The 21033-nt window shown below is 36.0% G+C and overlaps 1 protein-coding gene across 8 annotated transcripts in view; it reads left to right on the top strand.

The window, feature by feature from the left end:
• Nucleotides 1–21033, top strand: part of EPHA5 (EPH receptor A5) — a 411134-nt gene that overhangs the window by 76325 nt on the left and 313776 nt on the right. For all 8 annotated transcript variants that reach the window (XM_060417645.1, XM_042251463.2, XM_042251462.2 and 5 more), the window contains exon 3: nt 7006–7669. In XM_060417645.1, coding sequence (XP_060273628.1) covers nt 7006–7669 — 664 coding nt within the window. The remainder of the gene's footprint in view (nt 1–7005; nt 7670–21033) is intronic.

Here is a 21033-nt window from a genome sequence, read left to right as displayed (position 1 = left end):
ATGACGCAGTAGCAATTGGAATGTATTGATCACTAGTTAAAAGGGGTAAAATGCCAGAATTATGAATTTGAGCACAGAGTCAAACCATTTCCCAGGCACTTTCTAAGATCTTGGATAGGTGCTACTGTTTTAAAAGCAGCAGTTAATTAGTATTATGAGGTCAGGATATCTTCAGTGATGTTAGCAAACATACTGCACATAAAAGAAAAAAATAATAAATGATATCTAACAGTTTTTTGAACAAAATGAGAAGCCTAGAATTAATTTCTCATGGAGCATTTCAAAATGCATTGTACAGAATGTTGTGATATTAAAGGATAATGGACAGTTCAGTTCAGTCGCTCAGGCGTGTCTGACTCTTTTGACCCCATGGACTGCTGCACGCCAGGCTTCCCTGTCCATTACCAACTCCTGGAGCTTACTCAAACTCACGTCCATTGAGTCAGTGATGCCATCCTACCATCTCATCCTCTGTCATCCCCTTTTCCTCCCATGTTCAGTCTTTCCCAGCATCAGGGTCTTATCCAATGAGTCAGCTCTCCGCATCAGGTGACCAAAGTATTGGAGTTTCAGCCTCAGCATCAGCCCTTCCAATGAATATTCAGAACTAATTTCCTTTAGAATGGACTGGTTGGATCTCCTTGCAGTCCAAGGCACCCTCAAGAGTCTTTTCCAATACCACAGTTCAAAAGCATCAATTCTTTGGCGGTCAGCTTTCTTTATAGTCCAACTCTCACATCCATACATGAGTACCGGAAAAACCATAGTTTTGACTAGATGGACCTTTGTTGGTAAAGTAATGTCTCTGCTTTTAATATGCTGTCTAGTTTGCTCATAGCTTTTCTTCCAATGAGCAGGTGTCTTTTAATTTCATGGCTGCGGTCATGAACTGCAGTGATTTTGGAGCCCCTCAAAATAAAGTCTGCCACTGTTTCTACTGTTTCCCCATCTATTTGCCATAAATTGATGGGACAAGATTAGTTTTCTGACTGCTGAGTTTTAGGACAGTTAACACTATATTCAAAGAAGCATTTATATGATAAACAAGGTCTTGTTGCAAAGTTGTGCTTTGGACATTGCAGAGTAAAGCTGGAAGTAGTAGACACGTAGCTATGTTTTAACATTGCTCTGCCATATAAAATGATTAAGATGTTCGTGTTATGCTCCGAGCCCGTATCTCCGAACCGACCGAGAGAGCAAGTCCACCACAGTATTGCAAACGCAAGAAGGGAGTTTGTTTATTCCTAGCGCACTAGGGCCCAAGTCTCATCCCACACAAGGGAATCTGACAAGAGCCGCGAACAAAGGAGTATGGAGGCTTATATACAGGCAGTTCTTTGTCTCAGTTACAGGAGTAGCTGGCGTTACATGATTGGCCAGGCAGGATGAGCGCATATCCTGTCTCTTTCCGGTAAACATGACTCAGGTCCTAGAGACCGTCGTTTGGTCTCTAACAGTTCGCAATATTGTTTGACCAAAAAGGAAAGAAGGTACAGTGCCAGTAACTGATATGCTACCTCCTAGGCTTTTTATCTGTATCGAATTATGAAAAAGGTGAGGGAGTGAAGAATAAAAACTGAATATGTTAAAACATTTTATACTAAAATATCTAATTAATCTATACTAAGCTCTTAAGTTATAACTGGGAAAATATAATGCTAAAGAAAGCTAGTTCTACAGGTTAATATACAATACTAAACTGAAAGTAGTTGTATGATTAAAATAAAAATAATGTCTTAAATTCCTAGAAGTTTTCACTGAAGACTAACTTTCAAAAATATGAGCTTATAAACATTCCTTTATTTGAATTTATAAAGTTCAGACAATTTACAGAGAACAAAATTTACTTTTGTTCAGAGTAAAACAAAAAGCAAATCATATAATCATTTATTTACCATGTTTGGATTATTTCAAATTTCATATTAACATATGTCTGAACTTAGAAGGAATATATATATGTTTGATATTAATTCATTCATTATAAAATATTCACTGAGTTTCCTACCCTGTGTCGTATGGTATCATATTCTGAGATATAGCAGAGAAAAAGAGAATTGTGTCTTTACTTTCATATCTGTTTCAGAGTATTAATATAGAGAGGGAAAGAAAGGAAAGATAGAAGGGAGAAAGGAAGAAAAAAATTAGTTATAGTTAAATCATGTATGAAAGAAAATGTCAATTTAGTTTCAACAAAGTGGAGTAAAATTAATGTAGTGAATCGAGGAATCCCACACACAAATCCAGACTTCATGGACAGACATGCTAATAAGAAGGCAGAGGCACGGACAGGGGATGGACAGAGGAGATGCTCAGGGTAGTATTTTGTGAGCTTGAGAAATATGGTCTTTAATTTTTCTCATTTCTAAAGTAAACAATGGAAGTAGATCTTTTAAGGCCACTTATGATGTTTTATCGGAGAAGGCAATGGCACCCCACTCCAGTACTCTTGCCTGGAAAATCCCATGGACGGAGGAGCCTGGTGGGCTGCAGTCCATGGGGTCGCTGAGGATTGGACACGACTCAGTGACTTCACTTTCACTTTTCACTTTCATGCATTGGAGAAGGAAATGGCAACCCACTCCAGTGTTCTTGCCTGGAGAGTCCCAGGGATGGGGGAGCCTGGTGGGCTGCCGTCTAGGGGTCGCGCAGAGTCGGACACGACTGAAGCGACTTAGCAGCAGCAGCAGCAGCATGATGTTTTATACTGGATATTAGATGACTGGGATAGAGTTTCAGTTCTCATTTTAGATTATGTAACCAGTATGCTGCTGGGGAGCCTGCCTGGGGACTCTCCCGTCCCTGGGACTCTCCAGGCAAGAACACTGGAGTGGGTTGCCATTTCCTTCTCCAATGCACGAAAGTGAAAAGTCGAAGTGAAGTCGCTCAGTCGTGTCTGACTCTTAGCGACCCCATGGACTGCAGCCCACCAGGCTGCTCCGTCCATGGGATTTTCCAGGCAAGAGTACTGGAATGGGGTGCCATTGCCTTCTCCTGTAACCAGTATACCAGTAGTTAATTCTTGATTTATGCATCGAGATACTGTAAAAGCAGGGACTAATTCTAGGACTTCAGGCTGATAATCTTTCCTTTATACAAGACCAATTAAGTATGTATATTAACTAGTGTTTCTGATCACTGTACTTTAGCCTCAGTAAATTAATCTCTATGTAGAAACATATAAACACACAATAATGACAACAGAACTAAATACCAGGCGTCCCCATAACCTGAAAGGTCAAAATGTCTCTGTTCACTTGATGATTCTTCATGTGTATTTGGGGACATAATATAAGGGGAGACTTAATCTAGGCTAAGTGTCCTGAGTCACTGTTTTAAACTGTGAATGCACACAAGGTGTTGTACAGACTAGGGGCTTGGAAATGAAATAAATACTAAAAATATAGGAGATAGTATGAGCTTGGGGGAAGAAATCAAATAGGGCTGTGAGAAGCAGGCAGGGAGAAAACAGCTCTTAATAGCTTGCATAGGAAAAGTTGGTAACTCCATGATATACATATGGATATGAAACCCAGTCCTTTTTTTTCCCACTTCTCTGATGAATGTGGCTGACTTTTGATGCCTGGCCAAACATGGGATTAGAATGAAACTGATTTGTTTTCAGAGGCCAGTGGGGAAAGAAGCAAGCCCAAGAGTTTGAGAGAGAAATTAAGCTAGCTCAAACTGGTTGTGTAATCAGTTCTTTAATATTAAGTCAAAGAAATAGGAATGAGGGAAAAGCAAACACAGAGAAAAGTCTAGGCTTAGAGGGTGGGGTTTGAGGAGTAGTGGGACCTGAAGAATAAAACTAAACCCACTAAATTATGTGCAGTGACGACGTGTCCAAACTGCCCAGGCACCTCACTTACAGTAATTAACAAACACTTTTATTATGCTATGGAATCATAGGAATTCCAACAAAATTACACTGAAAATATTGTATTTTCTGTCTATGCTCTTCTTTAAATTATGGTAATTTGTTGACATGACATTTGCAAAAGTGTCTAGGAATATACCTGTTGTGATCTTAAGTTCTTGGAGACTGTTACTTTCTCTTCATCCACTTGTTTCTTCTTTGTAAATAAGATATTTGCTGAGGATAGCAAGATGTCTTCTTTGTATTAAAAAGGGAAGACTACTTCAAAGAATTCAGCATTTTATTTCAGCTAGCCAATCCAAAATAAAGGAAATATTTTTGTTTGTTTCTTAGTGTATTTGTCTAGATAGGAGCAGCTATTTATTGGAAATGCATCTGTAGTACCTTTTTGAGTCTCTGAATGGCTTATGGCCATAATTATTTAAATGAAATTACTCCTATTCATTCATTAGAAATAGAAAATGTGAGCCTTCATTTATATTTTGGACACTTGAAAAGAAAGAAAAATAAAATCCCACCATGATATATTCTAACATCAGAGAAAATTACAGTTTTTCTCTTCTTAATTGAGAATATTCAGAGGAGTAACATTCTTAAGTACATACTTAGAAATTATCACCCAAAGCAGTACCTATTAAGCTGTCTTGTCAAGTGCTGCTTGGCTTGCACTTTTAATAATATTTGTGGTACCTTGGACTTTGTACAGACAAAGACTGTTAATTTCTTGCCCTATTATCTTTCAAAATGCAAGATATTATTCCTTTTTCTTGTCCAGTCTTTTGATTTGCTAGCAGGGCCCTGTTGGACTATATGATGCATAAATAGGTCTTTTATAAATGATTCAAGGCCAGGGATTAGAAATATGTTTGTGATTTGCATTGGAGAACTCTTAAAAAATAAGAGAATCTAAAACAGAGATAATGAGGCATTTTGGTTTTCCTTTTTCAGGGAAGAGCTTTTTAATGAAGGAAATAAATTTAATCTTCTTACAATAAATTAATCATTTTTGTTATTTTCATTTGGTTAGTTGAGATGTTTTTTCCATGAAATATTAAGCATGACATTTAGTAACCATTTATAATAAATAACACTGATACCTGGATGACTTCATGAAGAAACTGTAAGTAGTTTAATGAGAGACAAAGCTGATTAAGAAAATCAGAAGCAAAGTACAATTTATATGCATTTTGAGAGGGGGCGAAAGTGAGATTAAATAAATGAACTAAGGTTACATGTAACACTCTAATGTAAATGTTGTTAGGTAAGATATAGTCTTGATGTCTGTCTTGTGATTTGAATGAGCTCATTAGTTTTCCCTCATTAACACCTTTTACTTCTGTCTTTCTGATGGCAGCTAGAATTCTGAGAGGGGCCATCTAAGGTATACGATTTATGTGCATCCCTTGTGATGCCATTTTTCACATCTGTGTCAGTTGAACAGAATCAAGCAATAACGCTCCATTTAATTTCATGTCTAAAGAAATGAGGTTCTATGAAGTTTATTATCTATAATACTTAATGTCTGAAATCACATTTTGGATTTATTAAAAGTCATGTACGGTTTCATTGCTCTGTGTGTTTCAGGATAATTTTTAAAGATTTTAAACAAAATTCCATGTACTTTTATTCCCACAGATTCTAGACAGGTTTAAAATATTTTGCTATAATAAAATCTTTGTGAAGAATAAAAATCTGACTTACACTATATAAAATGTGGTACGGTTCAGTGACATTCTCAAAACTGTAGTGATGATAATTTACTAGGAGAGAGAGGTTTAGATCTCTTATTTGACTGAACGGTATTTTGAAAGCTATATAAATCATACTTAATTTTTCTACATCCTGTATATATTCATAACTTTTAAGGTCATTGTGTAGTTCTCAGGTTATGTATAACAAAATATCAGTTAGTATTTGAAATGACAAGGTTCTCCATATTACTAGTCTATAATTTGTATATCTTTATTTTCTTTCTGTCTCTAGGTTTATATTTGTGGGTACATGTATAAATAAACCCTTCATAACACAATTTGGGGGCTTTCCCTGGTACCTCAAGGTTTCCCTGGTGGCTCAGGTGGTAAAGCATCTGCCTGCAATGTGGGAGACCTGGGTTCGATCCCTGGGTGGGGAAGATCCCCTGGAGAGGGAAATGGCAACCCACTCCAGTACTCTTGCCTGGAAAATACCAGGGATAGAGGAGCCTTGTAGGCTACAGTCCATGGGGTCGCAAAGAGTCGGACACGACTGAGCGACTTAACTTCAACTTCACTCCCTGGTACCTCAGGTGTTAAAGAATCTGCCTGCAATGCAGGAGACCCGGGTTCCATTCCTGGGTCGGAAATATCTGCTGGAGAAGGAATAGTCTACCTCTTCAGTATTCTTGGGCTTCCTTGGCTCAGTTGGTAAAGAATCCACCTGCAATGCGGAAGACTTGGGTTAGATCCCTGGGTTGGGAAGATCCCCTGGAGAAGGGAATGGCTACCCACTGCAGTATTCTGGCCTGGAGAATTCTACATGGAATCACAAAGAATCGGACGTGGCTGAATGACTTTCAACACAGTTTTAAAAGAGTCCTACCAGATTGGTTCAATGAAATAGTTTTTATTTTTTTATTTATTTTTCAATGAAATGGACTATTTTAAACTAATGAATATTCTTTCAAGTTTTATTACATTGTTGTGTTGTTTGAGAGTTGAATGTGGATTCAGTCATTATGTTTTTCTCCCTTCTTTTCTTCATTTGCTCCTTTTTTCTCATTGTTATAGTTTTTAAAAATTCTATTTCCTTTTCTACAAACTTTCTTCCAAATGTGCATATTTTCCTTTCACTGCTTCTTGTTTAATCATATCCCACATTGAATTTTATTTTTACTCAGAAATACATGAATTTTTCTTGAGAATATATTCACATGTGTTCACACCTGAGTTACATTTGAGACAATGACTGCTATATTGCTGATTTATTTAACTTGAAAAGAGAAATTATTTTAAAAAATTTTTATCGTATATCTCCTTTCAGTACTGTATATTGAGGCTGCAGAAATTTTACATCTGAATTAATTTTCTTTTATTTTGCTGGTTATTTTCTAACCATCTTTTTACTTTTTTGTTTTTCTGTTTTACATTCTACAGTGGGAAGAGATTGGTGAAGTTGATGAAAATTATGCGCCTATCCATACATACCAAGTATGCAAAGTTATGGAACAGAACCAGAATAACTGGCTTTTGACCAGTTGGATCTCCAACGAAGGTGCTTCCAGAATCTTCATAGAACTCAAATTTACTCTGCGGGACTGCAACAGTCTTCCTGGAGGACTGGGGACCTGCAAGGAGACTTTCAACATGTATTACTTTGAGTCAGATAACGAGAATGGGAGAAACATCAAGGAAAACCAGTACATCAAAATTGATACCATTGCCGCTGATGAAAGCTTTACAGAACTTGATCTTGGTGACCGTGTCATGAAACTAAATACAGAGGTCAGAGATGTAGGACCTCTAAGCAAAAAGGGATTTTATCTTGCTTTTCAAGATGTGGGTGCTTGCATTGCTCTTGTTTCAGTGCGAGTGTACTATAAAAAATGCCCTTCTGTGGTACGACATTTAGCTGTCTTCCCTGACACAATTACTGGAGCTGATTCTTCACAGTTACTTGAAGTGGCCGGCTCCTGTGTCAACCACTCTGTGACAGACGAACCACCCAAAATGCACTGCAGCGCTGAAGGGGAGTGGCTGGTACCCATTGGGAAATGCATGTGCAAGGCAGGATATGAAGAGAAAAACGGCACCTGTCAAGGTAAGAGTTTGCCTGCAGATCTGCAGGGGCTGTCTGCTTCTGCTGGATCATGTATATGTAGATCTTCCAGTGATTATGAGCAAATGACCTTTTACTTTGCTAATTTATGGAGATTATTTCTCTTCAAGTTTGATTCTCTCCTCTCGGAATTTTAGAACTTCTGGCAATGATGAAAGATTTGAAGTTATATTCTACTGGATATACATAATTAGTACTCAGAGTGTGTCTTACTTGCAGTGTAGTATTTCATATTCATTTTGCTTCAGAACTTTTATTTTTGAACAACTCACATCAGGGGATTATTTCTTTGTTTATCTGCTGCTCTATCATGACTCTGTCTCTCTGAAGAGAAAAATGATACTCTTGTTACATGAAATTCAAATGTAAACTTTGATGAAACTTTTGGCATGCTTTTAACTGCCTTTTAAAAATTCTTTAGGTATAAGTTCCTCCATATGAACTTCACTGGACAGGTGTGGAAAGTGACAGGACTTAGTTTACCATGTTGTGTGCATATAATAGCTATTATGTACTTGCTTTTAAGAATTTACAGGTTAACTTCAAATGCATAATAAGTAGTGCCCAAGAAAGTAACTGTTTGGAGATAGAACCAATACAGAAAGGTCATTTCAAAGCAGTTTGCACATGGATTATTTTTTCTGTTTTAATTTTTCTTTTAAATTGAAACTTGAAAAAAAATAAATTGAAACTTGATCATGCATGCTTCTATTTCATTTGAAAATACTCTTATTTTGTCCACAGTGTGGTGACTTGCCCTTTAAAACTTGGATCTTCCTCAGTGGCTTCATGAAACAGGATAGCACTTTATGTCAAAGTCAGGAACAGCTTATGAGGAAGAAAACACATTTTCCTTTCAGGGAAAAAATTAATCCTTATGAACCCAAACTTGTTTTCACCATGATATGCACAGACCAAATAGGTAATGAGAGTTAATGTGTCTTAACTGAAGAGAAAATCAAATACCGAGAAGTCCCCTATGCCCATTGATAGCTTCAGGTACAATTTATTTTCTAAATTCAGTGTGTAATGTGGATCACCCTTGCTCAGGTTTCTTCAGGCTTGACTGTAGATTGACTGTAGATCCAGGGAAACAACACTAATCTGTAAATCATACTGACGTTGCTTATTTATCTCTAGAAATGCATTGCACCACATTTGTATCACTTCACGTTTGTATACCATCTACAATCAAGTGCATGATCATTTCTCCATGTAATCTACAGCTTGCTATTCCTTTATATATAAATTTTTATTAAATAAAAATTATGTTTCAGATATGCCTTTAAGTTTGTTAAGGAAATTAATCAGATTCTATTTAGGGTTGAATTTAAAGGAAAGTTTTAACTAACATTACCTTAACTTCTCTTTTTGAGCAACCTTCTTGGCCTGGGTGAAGATATATGTAACTGTAGAATCAGCAGTGGAAGTTAAACATAATCCATTGAATACATTGCATTGTTTTCCCTAAAATGCTTATAAAATCTTATTTCTAAGAATTTGTTTACCAGTATTATACGGCAGCATGCTCTATTTGATTATCTATTTATATCATATCCGTGAATGATATGTGGTAACTTAAGTTCAGAACATAATGATCTTTGTCTTCATCCAGACTGGTACAGGGTATAAAGGACCTTTGCATTCAGAGGATAATTTTTTATTGTTGGTGGGATTAAAATATTCTGCAGGTGCTTATCATGAAAATACCTGGGTGAAGTAGTATCCTGACAGGATGCTTTTAGTGCATGCATCCACTGCATCTTTCTCCTCTCATACTCTTAGTAGTTGAGGAGTAGAGGCCTGAGAGAAAAAGGAGAGGCCACTTGGTAGAAACTTAACTCAACTGGATTCTGTCTTAACGTGCTTGTTACCCTACTCTGGTAGGAGGATCGAAAGCAGTGGGGTCATGAAAGCAGTAGACTACGCAGCCCCAGAAGATGTTCTACACAATGTAGTCTGTGCGAATAGTGCCTCTTGAGATTTTCCCAGGTACCAATGATATGTGGCCATTCTATGAGGAATTTCAAACATTTATTCTGTAAATAATTTTACTGAGTGAGTAACTAAATGTTGAAGATTTGTCTTGGAAAATCAGGGTGTCACAGATGGTCCCATATAAATAAATATATGTGTTTAAACCTATTCATAATATGTATGTGCAAATCTAAATGTATGAGTGTGTGTGTGTCATATAAAATTCCACTATAACTCTTTCTTCAATTTTAATGTGCTATCCACAAACCTCTAAGTGGGGATCTTGTTGTTTTAGAAATATCCTTGGTAGGTCAGAAATCTAAGAATCGTTCTTGACATATCCTTCCTGCTCACTTCCCAGTTTCAATACCTCACAAAGTATTTATAAATTTCCCACATAGCTCTCATAAAATCATCCACTTCTCTCTGTTTCCTTTTTCCTCCAATCTGTAAGCATGTCTTGTTGGAAACTTTATTTTTAAATAATGAATAGCTTTTTATATAGTTTCGGTTTTTGAGCCCTGTGAGTGTGTCACCTCTACAAAAATACAAATCTGGTAGTTGTACAAACCCATCCTCCCCGTCCCTGCCTACTTCCAAGACACTTAAAGTACTTCAATAGTTACCTTTTTTTTTTTTTTTTATAAGGATGAACTGGGAAATTGTATTTGACAGAAACATTACTACTGTATTTAAAATGGATAACTAATAAGGAAATAAGGATCTACTGTATAACACAAGAAACTCTACTCACTACTCTATAATGGCCTGTATGGGAAAAGAATCTAAAAAAGTGTGCATATATATGTATATGCAATAACTAATTCACTTTGTGTACGCTTGAAACTAACTCAACATTGCAAATCAACTCTACTCGAATGTATATGTATGTGTATATATGTCTCTGTGTATATATATATACACACACACACATAATTGTCTCCTTCAAATAAAGTTTATAAAATAGCCTAAGGTCCTGCATGGCTTTGCTCTTATTAGCTTTCTCAGTTCAGTTCAGTACAGTTGCTCAGTCGTGTTTGACTCTTTACGATCCCAGGAATTGCAGCATGCCAGGCTTCCCTGTCCATCACCAACCCCTGGGGCTTACTCAAACTCATGTCCATGGAGTCAGTGATGCCATCCAACCGTCTCATCTTCTGTTGTCCCCTTATTCTCCTGCCTTCAATCTTTCCCAGCATCAGGGTCTTTTCCAGTGAGTCAACTCTTCCCATCATGTGGCCAAAGTATTGGAGTTTCAGGATCATCATCAGCCCTTCCAGTGAATATTCAGGACTGATTTCCTTTAGGATTGACTGGTTGGATCTCCTTGCAGTCCAGGGGACTCTCAAGAGTCTTCTCCAACACCACAGTTCAAAAGTTAGTTATCTATTTTATAAATACTATGTTAAAATTATTATTTTTAAATAAGTAATTTTGTTTACCTTTGTATGTACCTGTAGGAAACATCATTGGTCACAAAATTGACAAACGTCTTTTAAATTACTCTTTACTTAGTCCTAAAATTCTCAGGCCAAATTTTCAAAGTTTCAAATATTAAATGATATATGATTGGCATATGATATATTAACTGTTATAGACATCATTTTAGTGATTTTTGTAGACTTCAAAGTATCACATGCTAAAATGTGTTTATAAATATAGCCTTATTACATAGTTACATTTAATTACTTGGTTTCTTTGATAATCAAAATATGTTGTGATTTATAAGGCTATAAATATAAGAAGCTAAAGTTGAGTAAACCTATTGTAATGATTATCATATATTAAGATTTACTAGGAGGTGACAAGGTAGTTGCTGTCATATCATTTTCATGTGACCTGATACACATGGAGGGCATGATAGACCTGACCCACAGTCTCTTAGCAACTAAACCTTCAAGAAGGAGAATGCTAGGCAGCTCATTAACATATGGCTTCAACCCAGAAGACAACTAATCTATAGCAGATCATGATCTATCATCTCCATGTCTCCTTATTTAACTTCCTTTATAAGAATTTAACTACCTTTTCCATAATTATCTGATTTTAACAAGGTAATATATGCTGGTTTGTGTTATCAGCTTAAAATACAGAGTCCATTTATTTTTTGATGGCTTACTTGTATGCCTGAATTTTCTATAATAAACTGCCTTAAGTATTCAAATTTATTTTTTGAAATACTCTTTATTTTTAGGTACTAATAATATATTAAATCCATTTATAAAAGCATGTTTTCATACTTATTATTTATTATTATTTCTGAGGAAATGCTATTTTTCCCTTAAGAGTCATGTGAAATTTTTTTTTTAGTACAAAATTGTTAGTAAAAGCCCATTTTGGAAGTTTCTGCTTTTTATTGAAGTGAATATGTTTGACAGAAGTAATTGAGTTCACATGAATCAAATGTTGCCTGCTGAGTTCTCTTGTGATTATGTTGCTGACTTACTCAGATGCAAGGCAAGACCACTAATCTTCATCAGTTGTTAGTGGAATGAAGTAGTAATTTGAAATTACCCCTAGATAATTATAGTTTCACTTATATCAAATGGAGGAAAGAGATTTAGATTGTGGGTCACTGCCAAAACCAGTGAGTGAAGAAGGTATATAGTGCATGCTCAAATACAGGGTAAGGGGGGTTACATGCCAAGGGCTGTGGAGAAAAAGCACTTATTAATTGTCCAACTGGGAAATGATTGCACAGCAAGGAAATGTAGTGAAAATACTGAGCTCAAGAAGGAGCCTTGATTCAAAAACAGTAAAGATACTGCAGGGAGTAGTATGTCGATCATTCAGACTTCTGGTGCATATTTATGTTTGAAACAAAATTGGCTGGAAATATAGAGTGTTAGGTGTTCATGTAATTATGCATTGGAGAGCCTAGTTATTTTTAATTAGGCATGTTACCAAAAAGCGTCAAAGGGGTTGAACTTTGGTCCTATTTGGTATGCTCTTTTATGCAACAAAGGAAACTAATTTTGATTTAAAAAATTTAACAAAAGACTGTGATTTTGAAATCACAGAGTGATTGGTGTCAGTGGTGTGTGAATCCGTGTGTGTGTGTGTGTGTGTCCTATTGCTGTGAACCACCACTAAGACAAATAAGTGATTAAGTCATTTCATCTATTTGCAGATATTGCACATGAGAATAATAGATTTTCTTTTTACCTCCTCACTTGAATACATTGGACTAATTCTGTTAAATGTTATGGCTTTTTAGGTTAATATTATGTTTAATATTAAAATGGTAGTGTGCTTTTTTTCCCCCCTGAATCAAGGTTTCAAAACACTGGTACTATTGGTATTTGGGACCAAATACTAGTTGTTTTGGGGGATCCTGTTCACATAGGACATTTACCAGCTTCCTGGCTTCCCTGGTGGTTCAAATGGAAACTAATTCTCCTGCAGTGCAGGAGTCCTGGGTTTGATCCTTGGGTTGGGAAGAGTCCCTGGAGAAAGGAACAACTACCCAACCCAGTATTCTGGCCTGGAGAATTCCACGGACTGTATAGTCCTTGGGATTGCAAAGAGTTGGACATGACTGATCAACTTTCACTTTGGCCTCTCAGTCCCTAGATTAAGTACTAATCTAGTACTCCGCTCCTGATTTTTAGTAGCCCAAAATGCCTCCATGTATTGCCAAATGTTCTTTGGGGCAAAATCTCTCTTAGTTGAGAACCACTAACTGAAATATATTCCCTCTGCCTATATTAATAGATGTGCTACTGAAACTAAATATATTTATAGATTAGTTACCTATGCAAAAGCGGACAATTTTCTAAAGAATGAAAGAAGTGTGCATTTCTTAAAATGGGTGTATGTTTGGAAACTTGCCTAATTTAACTTGAATATAGAGACATGGATTATCTGGAAACGTGCTGCTGGTGAGAGGCAACGTACTCTATAGTTTCTTAAGCACGCAGATTCTGGACCAGAATACCTGGATTCAAATCTTGCCGCTTCCATTTATCAGTTATATAACCAATGTCCAAGTTATCAGATCTCTTTATTCCTTGTTTTCCTCATCTGTTAATAGCTACCTCATAGCAATGCTATTAGACCTTATATGAAAATTACTTAGAATAGTGCTTAGAAAACAGTGCTTATTGAATAAACATTATCTATGTCTTACTCTCTCATTAAAAGTAAAATTATTTACAGGAATATGTGTCTGTCTATTGGAAAATACGTGGTAGCTTCGACTTAGAAAAGTTCTCTAGTTTACTTAAACTAGAGAGTATATCCTTGAATAGTATCATTTATCAAAGGATGATCCTACATTTTTATTAAGTGGTCAAAACTGTGTAAATATATTGTAACCTCCTTTATGAAAGATTTGCTCTCCCATTTGATATTATCACTCATTCTTTAAGTTATCGTACTAGGCACTGTAGTCTGTGTATACAGTTCCTGTATCCTGCAAATGCAGACAGATAGCTTACAAACATACATATGGACTCACACCTGCAGTCACAACTTATGTGAGTTGTTACTGGCAGGGTGAGTGTGCAAGGTTAGAAGGTGGTAAGAAAATGTTTCTCTAAAAGGGTGATGTTTAATGTAGAGGTGGGAAAAAAAGCTGTATGAAGAGGACAGGGTACAGCTTAACAAGCAGAAGAAATCTTTCAGTGCAGAGATCTATCATATTATATTAATTTTGGATATAGCTCTTTTCTTTCTACAATTATATTAAAATGTATTTGTGTATTAAAATCTGAGAATAAAAGGGATTCTACTCCCTGAAATTACCTGCTAAAAGAGGCTATTTATATACATATTATACTTACCTTAAAGACAGAGAAATGCTAATAATACCTAGGGTCAAATAGATGCATATCAAATATGAAACAACTCAGTTTATTTCTGAGTAATACTGGTGAATGGCAGCTTGCAAATTATTATACCAATTGAAAGAATAACATCCTTTTTTTTTTAAGAACTTAATGTTTCACTGGTTCAGCAGTTGTTGGTAACTTGTGAATCTTCAATTATATGTACATAGTTAAAAAAGACAGAGATTTGGCTATAAAGGAAAGGACATACATGAAGCAAAAACTCCATAATCCCTCCTAGACAAACTTCTGATCTTGATTTTGCATTCCTACTTTCTCACTCATACAAGGAGTATACTAGGCAAAGTCTTGAGTCTCCCTTTCCTATCCCATATTTAGAATAAATATAAAAAATTGATGCTATACCTCAGATTTGCAGTAATAGTAATAAATACTTTGTACATTTTATTTTGAGTCAGTCTCTAGAAAGTCTTATGATGATAGCACATTCCATATTGTTATTGTGCAAAGGAATTTTAGTATTATTGATCAGGAGCTCCATTATGACCTGTTGGATGGAAAATTGTTATATTTATGTTCAAGTGGTTCATACAAAAAAAAAATCTCTTGATAAAAAGTATTTGTTTAAATGATGTTCATTGAATAGACTACTTTTGTTATAATAAATTAATATAGAAATACATAGGATTAATACAGAAATACAGACATAAATTAATATGGAAAGATAATTCTGAAAAAAATGTTTAATGATAAAGGCTTTATATATTGCCATATATCTGAATTGTTATATTCAGAACTGATTTAAATTCTGTAATTTAAATAATGTGCTGGGAAACCAAAAGATAGTCCTTCTGTTTTATTATTATTATTATTATTTTTTATCCAGATAGGAGCAGAAGGATTTTCTCCAAGTTTGATAACAGCATAGCTGTTATCAAATCAGTATAGCTGTCATGGGAAAAGTTGTTTGTACAGGAAAATTTAATGTTAAAAACTCACAGAATGTGATTTAACAAATACCTCTGTGTTCTTAGATTCTTAAGAGCAAAAAATTAAAAAAGAAATGAATACAAATGATAAGAAACAAAGTAGCCAACACTAGCATAAAATCATTAAGTAGACTTAAAACCTCAAAAGTGATCTGAAATGACCAGGAGATTTTTGCATGCACTAAATAGAGAACTTTGGGTTTGAAGGTGATGCAGCTCTCAGTTCAAATCTCATACTTCCATTTGGTAGTTATGTGACTGCAGCCAAATACAAAATCATATTGAGTCCAACTTTCCTCCTAGGTGTAATGTTAAATAGTACAAAAGGGACCTGTAGAGATAACCTTTTTATATAGATTGTAATTATATAACTTTTGACAGTTTTAGACCTAATGAAAATTTCCTTTTTTCTTTCTGCTAATTACTTCTTGACCTTGGAATGCCATATTAAATATCAATGCATTCTACTGTTGTCATCAGTAAAAAATGTTGGCAAATTAGGAGAAAAATCAAACCACAGCAAACTAGAGAAAAAGGCACAAAATGGCACTGATGTCCAATTCATTCCAATTTATGAATTACATTTTTGGAGTGCTTTTTTTTTTAAAATTGGCTTATAGAAGTTATTCACATGATTTAACATTTCCTCCCACTGAAGAGATTATTGGGACCAGCTTTTATCTAATTCTTCTCTTCTATACACTTTTACAGTGCAACACAATAATTTTAATAATTTGAAACCATATTATTGCTGGGCAAACCTATAAGAGATTCTTATTCCATTGTGTGGTGCTGGCCAGAGCCGCAGTATTCTTTTCTAAGCTCCTTAGGTGACTGTAACGTTGGCCCAGATTAAGGAGTATGATGATAGTTTGGATTAAGTTTTGGTGGCTTTTAGTGTTTTGTGTTGGAGAAGGCAATGGCACCCCACTCCAGTACTCTTGCCTGGAAAATCCCATGGATGGAGGAGCCTGGTGGGCTGCAGTCCATGGGGTCGCTAAGAGTCGGACACGACTGAGCGACTTCACTTTGACTTTTCACTTTCATGCATTGGAGAAGGAAATGGTAACCCACTCCAGTATTCTTGCCTAGAGAATCCCAGGGATGAGGGAGCCTGGTGGGCTGCCGTCTATGGGGTCGCACAGAGTCGGACACTACTGAAGCGACTTAGCAGCAGCAGTGTTTTGTGTAAATTTGTACTTTAAAACCTCATCCAGGGAAGGCCACAGATTTTGATTCCCGAAGACCAGTTTCTCTGTGCACCCCCACCCCATGAAGAGGTCCTACACTCATAGACCTCTTTGACTCTCCTTGTGTACATGGCAGTCTTTTACCCAGTGTCTTTTTTTTTTTTTTTCTGTATTCCAGTAAAAAATTATTTATATAAACAGGTGACAGGAAGGATTTGGCTTATAGGTTATACCTTACCAATTGTCTAACTTATACCCAAATATACTGCTGTTCAGTCGTTCAGTCATGCCCCAGCTCCAGCACACCAGGCTTCCCTATCTTTCCCTATATCCTGTAGTTTGCTCAGACTCATGTCCATTGTGTTGATGATGCCATCCAACCATCTCATCCTCTGTCACCCACTTTTTCTCCTGACCTCAGTATTACTCAGCATCAGGGTCTTTTCCAATGAGTAGGCTCTTTGTATCAGGCGGCCGAAGTATTGGAGCTTCAGCTTTTGCATCAGTCCTTCTGATGAATATACAGGGTTGATTTTTGTTAGGATTGAACCTGTATAAACAACACAGAAATGATAAGCATCATATTAATGCTTTGTCTCATTCTATCTAACTTTTCAGTCTCCTCTGTTTCTCCTCCTCCTCCTCGTCCTCAGTGCCTTCTTAAGAGACTCTGAAGGGCTTCCCATTTGACACAAGGTTATGGTCTTTTTTCCTGGACCCTGGAATGTCACAAGACAAGTCTACAGTTTCCCACACACATCCTTAGCCCTTCTGGCCTGAAGAGAGGCAGGATAGGATCAGCATTAAAGGCAGCACTCCATGCTTTAACTCCATCTTTTCTGCCGCCTGTGGATTTCTTTTCCCAGATTTACAAATTTATTGCTGTCTTAAAATTTCCCCGCATTAAAACAAAGCATAGCAAATTAGTCCTGCCAAGTGGCAAACCAAGCAATTTAGTAACAAGTTTGATATCCCAGAGAAAATAATCCATGAATTATGGGAGTATAATGCCTCGCCACCTGTAGGACCCTTCTCTTGGATTTTAAGCATTGTGAGATTTTTAGAGCATTAGAAGAGGCAGCATGGAAGCAGAAAATGATTGGCTAAGAGATCTGGATTTCCTTACAAGGCTAGCAGGTCATACTTTGTAGGGTAAGGTGGACTGACTAAAGCTGGGTTGTAAGATACTGGTTGCTGTATGTTAGGTTTCTCACAAGTGCAGGCTGATTTAGGTTCAGATTTGCGAAATGTGCTTGGCTGCTGTGTTGTCCTCTGTTTTGTGGGTCCCGGTATATAAATTGACTGTGTGTGTGTGTGTGTGTGTGTGTGTGTGTGTGTGTGCATGCTCAGTTGTGTCCAACTCTTTGCAGCCCCACTGACTGTAGCCCATCAGGCTTCTTTGTCCATGGAATTTTCCAGGCAAGAATACTGGTGTGGGTTGCCATTTCCTACTCCAGGGGAATCTTCCCAACTCAAGAATAGAAGCCATGTCTCTTGTGTCTCCTTCAGTGGCAGGAAGATTCTTTACCATTGCCTCACCTGGGAAGCCCCAAACTTTGTTCCAGTTAATTTAGGAATTCTAGATGTTTGTACCTAGACCGTTTCCAGCTTTACTTAGAACTTCATGTTGTTGGAACCAGAAGACTTGGGTGAACTTGGAAACTCTTAAGTTTCAGTCTGTATTTCTCTAAGTATCCAATACCCAAAAATAAAGGTTTTAATGTTGAAAAATTATTACTGACCTATAGGAAGCTAAAATTAGTGAAAGATATATAGATCCCAGTCTGAAACACTCTCTACCTATCAGATGCAAAATTCATTGGTATTAATTTTATCATAACTTAAAAGCAATTCCTTTTTTGCAAATATACATTTCACTTATGTTTTAGTCAACACATTTTATTTTAGTAAAGTGTTAACAGCTGAAAAAAAATCAAATGGACATTTACCAAGTAAAGTACCTTTTGAAATGAGAATTGACATTTTAACATGGAAATGGATAGAGAAAAGGATATCTTTTACTTTCCTTCTTCTGCTTGTTTCTTTAGAATTAAAATGATTTACAGAACACTGGGAAATAATTTTTCCATTTCTGTACATTCTTTCCACATTCCTTTATCAGAAGTCTTTCAAACTTCTTCAAAAATAAATATTAAAAAAATAATTTCAAGGAAAGGACATCATGGCTTTGAGAAAGGAGTATAAAAAAATTTCTGAAATTTGGAAAACAGAAACTAGTAGTCATATTGTTTTGTTTAAAACAATTTCAGCATCAAGCATACTGAATGTTACCTGCAAAATTTACTTTTCATGTCATTACCCACCTTGGTAATTGTAATAAATATTTCAACCTGAATAAAGAAAACAAAGGATAGGAATTTAGAAGTGCTATGTTAATATGCTATTTGTTGAAATAAAAATAGTCATATTTTTTCACAGTACTAAAAATGGAGCCATAATACTGATGTTAATCTTCCTATATTTATAAACTCTTTATTATACCACAATAACTAAAACAAAATTATCCCTTTGCAGAAAAAAAGAACTTTAATTTGGGAACGACAAAGTTTAAAAGAACTTTAAAGTGGGAACGACATATTTAAATTTTAGCACATCCAGTGACATTACTTTAGCTAATCAGGATTTAACTTATTAATTGTAAATTTTATGATCATCAGTAAAGTGGTAAATTTTGGTCCAGAGGTTGGAAGTAGGGAGAATATTAACCTGCCTAGTACCACATAGCCACCACATTTTAAACTTGACTTTAGAATGGTATGTTAATTTCAGATTCTCCATTCTACTGTTGTACTTTGAACAGTATGTAAACACCATTAACCACAAATTGATTTGTAGTTTGTAACCACATGTAGCATCCATTGTAATCCTAAGTAAAAATCTCTGATTCTTAACACCATATTTCTATTACAACTAATACATTAAATATTTTCTGCTGTACATGTTTAGATTTATGTAGTATACCTCTTGTATGGATTAGCCTTGAAAAATCTACTTAAACTACTTTGGAGGGTTGCACAGAGAGCTGACTGTCTCTAAGCAACTAATAAGATACTTAGTTTAATTTGTAGGTATCAATCTGTCTAATTGATTTATTTATATATCTAGTTTATACTACTCACAGGAAAAAAGATTAAGTATGCTGTTTACCTAAACAGTATAATTTATTGCCTTTAAATTAGATTGTATATTAGTTCAGAGGGACATGCCTATTGTTATAAAGCAGGAAGGCATGGAGTCACTAGCCCCAGCATAGTTTTTCTCTAAAATTGTATCACTCATTAGCTTTTACATTAAAAATATGAATTATAGCTATTCATGGTCTCATAATTGGTTTTCTTTATGGAAATGCTTTTGTATCCTTTATTATTTCTGGTCATGGATGTAGATCACATCTTATCCTCTAGTATTTGATTCTCTTTGTTGTTTAAATCTTTGTCTTCATTTATGGCTGACCAGTAGGGTTCATCCTTAAGAACTCAAGTGATTTGTTGATGTGCTTTGATCTTTTCTGAGCTTGAAGATATCCTACTCATTCAAGTGCTGTTGATATATAGTTTTTTAAAAAGAAAAGGAAAGGGAAGAAAGAAGAGCCACAGTTTGGGGGAAGTAACAATTAGAGCAAATGATAATTTGACTGATGGATAACTCCATTTCTTTGATGGAATTGTTAGCAGGAATCAGACATAGAGAATGAACGCTCCACAGTTCCTGCTGTGTGATTGTGCAGGACCCTAATAATACACTGCTCTGTATGCATAACGGCTTTTCCTCTGATGAATTCTAAGTGCTGGGGAAAGGATTCTGTTTGGACGTTTCTTAAATAAAGAACAGGAGTATCAAAATTTTATTTTCCATTTTATGGATTGAGAAGTAACGTGATGTGATTTCCCCCAAATTTCCCAGTATTCTCTCACGCTTCCCTCTATGGCACTAACTCTAGTTTTGCACCTCACAATCAGGGAATAACATATTCACTGGCTCCTATGTAAGATTTCCCCTTGTTCACCTAGTCCCAGTATTTTCCAATGCTAAAAGCTTCTTTTTTTAGAACCAGGCTGACCCGTATTATTTATTTATTTAAAATTCTCTTTAGAAGGTTTTGTGTGTCATCTGTTTTTGCTCTTTTGGTTCAAGCATGATTTAATATGTCAACACTGGTTTGCTTAACTGGCTTTGATTGTCTTCCATACTTTACTCAGAATGAGGCAGTCTCTTTTCAAGCATGTTGCTGCCCAGATAAATGAAATGTCACAACAGTGAGGTCTCCTTGTTTTATGACAGCAGTAGCTTTTTCTCAGACACAGTCAGTGGCTGGAGAGAGAGGGTGGTGAGGGCATTTACACAGTAATAATAGAACCCACTTAAGTCAGCCTTCCCTC

Source organism: Ovis aries, chromosome 6, assembly GCF_016772045.2.
Source record: "Ovis aries strain OAR_USU_Benz2616 breed Rambouillet chromosome 6, ARS-UI_Ramb_v3.0, whole genome shotgun sequence".
Taxonomy (NCBI): domain Eukaryota; kingdom Metazoa; phylum Chordata; class Mammalia; order Artiodactyla; family Bovidae; genus Ovis; species Ovis aries.
The sequence above is the reverse complement of the archived record's forward strand: the minus strand, read 5'-3'. Positions and strand labels throughout refer to the sequence as shown.